This window comes from Tasmannia lanceolata, unplaced genomic scaffold, assembly GCF_043159265.1.
Source record: "Tasmannia lanceolata isolate RefF3 unplaced genomic scaffold, GAP_Taslan_0.1 ptg000018l, whole genome shotgun sequence".
NCBI lineage: Eukaryota > Viridiplantae > Streptophyta > Magnoliopsida > Canellales > Winteraceae > Tasmannia > Tasmannia lanceolata.
In genome coordinates this window covers 66,753,748-66,759,061 of record NW_027518695.1, presented here as the reverse complement: position 1 = coordinate 66,759,061, position 5,314 = coordinate 66,753,748, and the positions used below count along the sequence as shown (strand labels likewise).

The window sequence follows — 5,314 nt, the reverse complement described above, 5'->3', positions numbered from 1 at the left end:
TTCGGCTTCGGTTATTGTTCTGAAAAAGTCGGTTTATCCAAAAAAACCGAAGTGGCGGGTTGGTTAATATACGCTACCTACCTTCGTCTTTTTCTTTTTCATTTGTTTTAATGAAAAAGAGGCTTTGCATGTGAATTCTTGGGGAATGTGCGACATTTTTTAAAATTTTGGTGTAAGAGTATGAGTGTATGACAGCTGTTGTCTGTTGCCATGTGCCATTTCCTAAAAAACAAATGTACAAAAGGGTGCTACTTACTAAAAGGACAAATGTAGAAAAGGGCCTTTCTCTAATATCTCTCTCTCTCTCTCTTAAGATTTGAGATCTCTCTCTCTTACCCATAAAAAAAAGATCTGATATCTCTCTCTCTCTCTCTCTCTCTCAAGATCTGAGACAAGGGTTTAGGGAAGAAAGGAAAAGGGGACGAGTTTAGGGTTTGGGGAAAAGAAAAAAATAGAAGAAGTTGAAGAAAAAGAAGAAGAAACAGAGCTCTCTATTCCTAGAGCTTGAGCATGAGCTTGGAGAAGAGAAACAAGAGCTTGGAGAAGGGAAAAAAAGAAGAAGAGTAAGAGTGCTCCAGATCTTGAGTTTCTTTAGGGTTTGGTGAGGAAGGGAATAGGAAAAAAGTGAATCAAGATTCAAGAGATCCCTCTCCGATCTCTATCTAGGTATTTGGGTTTCAAATTTTGACTTGCTTTCGAATCTGGTCATCCTCTTTTTTTTTTTAACTCTCTCATTTGGAGAGAAACACTGTGTTGTGTGTTAAACGAATTATTCGGTTCAAACCGAACTAACCGAAAAACCGAATTTGTAATCGGTTCGGTTTCGGTTCGGTTTCTCATAAATTCGGTTTCGGTTTCGGTTCGAATTTTGGGAAACCGAAATACATTCGGTTTTAACATTTCGGTTTTTTCGGTTCGGTTTTAACCGAATAACCACCCCTACCTCCTACCCTCCACCGCTAACTCACCACATCCAAAGATCAGAGAAAGAACCCGCGCATCGGTCCTGGTAGACCTGACCATACCTCAGCTGTCTCTTGTTGTCCTTCATACTGTTGGTCAGAATTTGACTTGGGTGTCGAGGTGGTCGTCCGGGACCAACCTTGATCCCTTTGTTTGTGGTTGCAGACACTAGCGGAGGCTCTCTACCCACCGTGTGATCACAAACCCGGATTCTGGCGCCACCAGTGATGATATTTTCATCCCCCCTGCAGTACTTGCACACCCCCCTTATAACGTGATTTGACATAAAGTTGCTCACTTTTCACATCAAATCAGGTTATATAAGTCGGTGTGCACTTAATGCAGGGGTGAAAATATCATCTCCCTATTTTTAATTATTTTGTAGAGATTTGGCATGCTCTCTCCACTTGTGCCTCATCAATTTTCTCCCCATCCCGCCTTCTCTGTTCATCTTTTATGGTTGGGCCCATGAATATTCCATGGAATAATCTTCAAGGGTAGGCTCTTCAAAACAAAAATTTCAAGGGTGCCAAAATATGCCCTAAAAAGGAAAAAATCTCCACCAAAGTATTTTTCCTGCAATCGAAACAGGGCCAATTAAAAAGAATGTTTTCTAGGGGTCGAGCCTCTATAGCTCAATTGGTAAGAGGCTTTGTTCTTCAACCAAGAAGTCCGAGGTTCAATCTCAGCTTACCTACCAAATAAAAGGAAATGGTTTCTAGCCGAAAATGTTTTTCCTGCAATCCAAACTGCAAGGACTATGTCCGTCTCCATACATGTGTAGTATTTCACAAGCTGGGTAGACCCAAATCGAGGGACACCCATTTTAAAAAGTGGGCCCCGTCCCTCCCTTTTAACAAGTGGGCCCCACTCACCTTGTGTTTGTTGGGTGGGGTCTACAATGGCCGATAATTAGAGAAGTGCCAATATCAAAACAAAAGGGATGCAATATCTTCCCACTGGGCACAAAAGCAACACCTAAAGTCCACAAAACTCAGCCAAGCATTCGAAATTTCAATAAAGAAGTAACATAGAAATGAACAAAGTGGTATTTTAACCACATAATAACTAACAATTCTTTTTCTTTAAAACAAGTGGTTTCATTAACATTTCAAAGCTAACACGTTCTATCAAACACATTAAAACACTCCTTCCCTTGTATTTACCACCCAATCATCACCCGACACGTGTCAAATATCCCTAACATTTCAAAGAATAATAATATCCTTATATCGACCGTTGACCAATTTGGATCAGACAAATGGTCATTGCCAAGTCACCACCCTAACATCCTACCATCTGATTGAGCCGTCTGATCCGACGGCTGCTGCTGCTCGGCCCCACGTTGTCTTACCATGTCGGGCCCATTTTCGAATACCTTCCACACCTTTACCGATTTATCAAGACTCCCACTATACACAATCCACCGTCGATCCTTAGCCGTCGATTCCAGATCAATCTCCACAGCTAAACACTTGACGGGCCCCGCATGACCGTTCAAAACAGATAAACACGTGTGGGCCCCACCATCCCTCCTCCACACGCATATCGTTTTATCGGCGGACCCACTAAAAACGAGATTCCCACCTGCCGCAAGACACAAAACCGCCACCTTATGTCCCTTTAGGACCCCACCATGGGATAAATGTTTCTCACGTTCCCAAAAATTAACGAGTCCGTCCGAAGATCCAGCATAGATAACGGAAGCTGACGGATTAACGGCTAATGCCGTTACCGCGCATTCTTGTTTCAAGAGTGTTTGAAGAAAGTGATGCTTTGTTGTTCCTTTTGCTTGCAATTCTCTACGCCAAACTTTAACGGTGCCGTCGGCGGACCCCGTGAAAACGAGTCCGTCAAATCCAGCCACGGCGGAATTAACAGCATCATCGTGAGCGTTGATCGATTCCAAGCACTTGGAATCGGAAATCCGCCACACTTTTAGGGTTTTATCCCAAGAGCCTGAGTAGAGAAGGCCTTGATCTTCGTTCAAGCTAAGGCATGAGACCGCGTCATAGTGCTTGATCCAGAGAGAGTTCCTGCGACGTCGGACCTGTTGGGACAAATTGGTATGGTGAATGATCAAACAGTGGAGATGCAAATAATCGAAGTAAGAAACATGAAGGCCCTGTTTGGATTGCAAGAAAAACATTTCCAATGGAAAAACTTTTCTTGCAATTTTTTCAATTTCCACCATTTATTGGGAAATAATATGATTATGGTTAATTTAGACGGATTTATGTTTAAAGAGTAAGAGGAATTCTAGACTGAAGGGAGCCCTTGCAAAAAAAGAGGTGAAAGGGCTCCCCTATTGGCTGCACATCACCATCATGTTTGACTTTCAGCATGATGGTGATGTGCAGCCAATAGGAGAGCCCTTTCACCTCTTTTTTGCAAGGGCTCCCTTCAGTTTAGACTTCCTCTTGAAGTAAGAAACACAAAGGATAAGTTTCTTTCAACATAAAATGGGATAAAAATAAATTTTAAAAAATGGGATTAAAAATTATTTTTATGCCCATTTTACACCGAAGCTCCATTTATGCCCATTTCTTTCGACGTGAAACGGTCCCAAAAACAAATTTTACGCTCATTTTTCCACTAAATCATGAGCATAAAATTTGTTTTATGCCCATTTTACATCGAAAAAAGGGGCTAACATAAAATTGCTGTAACACAACTTATATCAAAAGAAACCGAGCTTGAGCATAGAATAAATTTTATACTCATTCTAAGTGGGAAATGGGACTAAAATTTGTTTTTACATCTAATTTACGTTGAAAGAAATAGAGTATGAAAGAAAGTGAGCCAAATAGAAAATAAAAAGAGGGCTAGAAAAATGGGAGGTAAGCAAGGCTAGAGAAATATTTAAATATTTTGAAAATATTCAACAGGACCTCGACATAGTTGCTCGGATTGATGGAGCTCTTCAAGAGAGCTTTCAGAGTAGGAAGCGTGCCGGCGCGCCGGTGAACGCTAGGATTCTTCGTGGAAACCCTCCAAACGCGGATCTTCCCGTCTTGATGGCCGGTGAAGATTTTCTCACCGGAGATCACAATCGCTTTTACTAATCCGCTATTAGATTTGAATCCGGAGAATTCCTGCATATTCTTCCAAACACGGATATTCTTGCTATCCGATCCCGTGTACAAAAGCTCGCCGGAAGCCGCCAATGAGTAGATATGCCCTTCTTCTCGGACCAACGATCCGATTAGGCCGTTCGGAGGTAAATTCTCGTCGGAGAGAGGGTTTACGGCGGACCCTTTCGACCATGGGGATTTTACGTAGGGCGAGGTTTGAGTCCATGGGGACATGTTGTAGGGCGAGCTATCGCCATTCCGGTCGGAATTGTATCCGGACGCACTACTTCCCCTCGGATTGAAATCGTCGTCGTTGTTTATGATCGGAACGCCGGGATCGGAATGCATCAAATTCGCAAATTTCGGCCGTGGAATGCTACTTGTTTCCATGAATATAGTCCCTCCTCTTCCCTCTCTCTTCATTTTGTATACTAAAAGTTGTAGTATAAATGATTAAATAACCCCAACTCTAACAACTTGTGCTTTTGGAATATTGGTAGAGTTATATATTGTCTCATGGCACGTCCTCGGTTCAAAACCCAATAGTTGTTTACATGTAAGCGCAAAAAGAAAATAAAAAATATAAGTTTGGGTATTTGAGAAAGAGAGAATCTCTGCTAAGATTAAGAGATGAAGGAAACCGAAAGCTCAGATGCAAAAGGAAAGAAAGATGGTGGTCCGAAAGGGAGAAAAAACTAAAGGTGGGAGGAGGGACGGGGATATAAATAGGAGGGGGGTGGGAAAGCGACCGAGGTATGAGAGAGAGGGTGAAGGAGAGACATACACGTGTCAAGAGGAAAACTCTTGCTTGCGTATAGGGGAAGAAGTGGACGACCGGGAAAAGAGGGCATGGGCGGTTTTTTGGCTTTGTTACAAAGGATGGGTGCTGATTCGCGGGGGTGTTTGAAAGCTATTTCTGGGGGTGTCCAGGGAGAAAATTTGGGGTGGTTTGGCGATTATGTAGAAGTTAGTTTGGAGATGGGGATGGATTTCAAATTAGGGAAAGAGAACGGTTTTTGACTATTTAAATTACCAAAGTATCCTTGTACCACAAGGCTGATTGGGAAGTGATATATTCACTCCCTTTATGTCCTGGGGCACCCCCACTTGTAGGGGTGCAAGTTGTGCAACTCGGGTCGGGTTCAACCCGAAAAAAAAAAAAAAAGCCGGGTTGGGTCCGGTTGAGTTCGGATTTGGGTTTAGGGTTTGGGCAACCCGACCCGAGTTCAACTCGGCATTTCTTATGATTTTTTTTTGTGTAAGCTTAAAAATTAGGG

At 42.5% G+C, this 5,314-nt stretch overlaps 1 protein-coding gene across 1 annotated transcript; it reads right to left on the bottom strand.

Moving 5' to 3' along the window:
* Nucleotides 1-2,000: 2,000 nt before the first annotated feature.
* LOC143851042 (protein JINGUBANG-like) lies at nucleotides 2,001-4,718 on the bottom strand. Its single transcript, XM_077360367.1, has 2 exons — nucleotides 3,855-4,718; nucleotides 2,001-3,013 (listed from the first exon to the last, which is right to left on the bottom strand). Exons 1-2 carry the CDS (start codon nucleotides 4,458-4,460, stop codon nucleotides 2,240-2,242), a joined length of 1,380 nt encoding a protein of 459 aa, XP_077216482.1. The 5' UTR covers nucleotides 4,461-4,718; the 3' UTR covers nucleotides 2,001-2,239.
* Nucleotides 4,719-5,314: the final 596 nt, after the last annotated feature.

Bases quoted from the DNA above. Each gene is read 5' to 3' on its own strand.
- LOC143851042 (XM_077360367.1), bottom strand. From the start codon at position 4,460: ATGAAGAGAGAGGGAAGAGGAGGGACTATATTCATGGAAACAAGTAGC. The intron at 3,014-3,854 runs GTCCTGTTGAAT...TTGTCCCAACAG, and splicing joins ATCCGAGCAACTATGTCGAG to GTCCGACGTCGCAGGAACTC.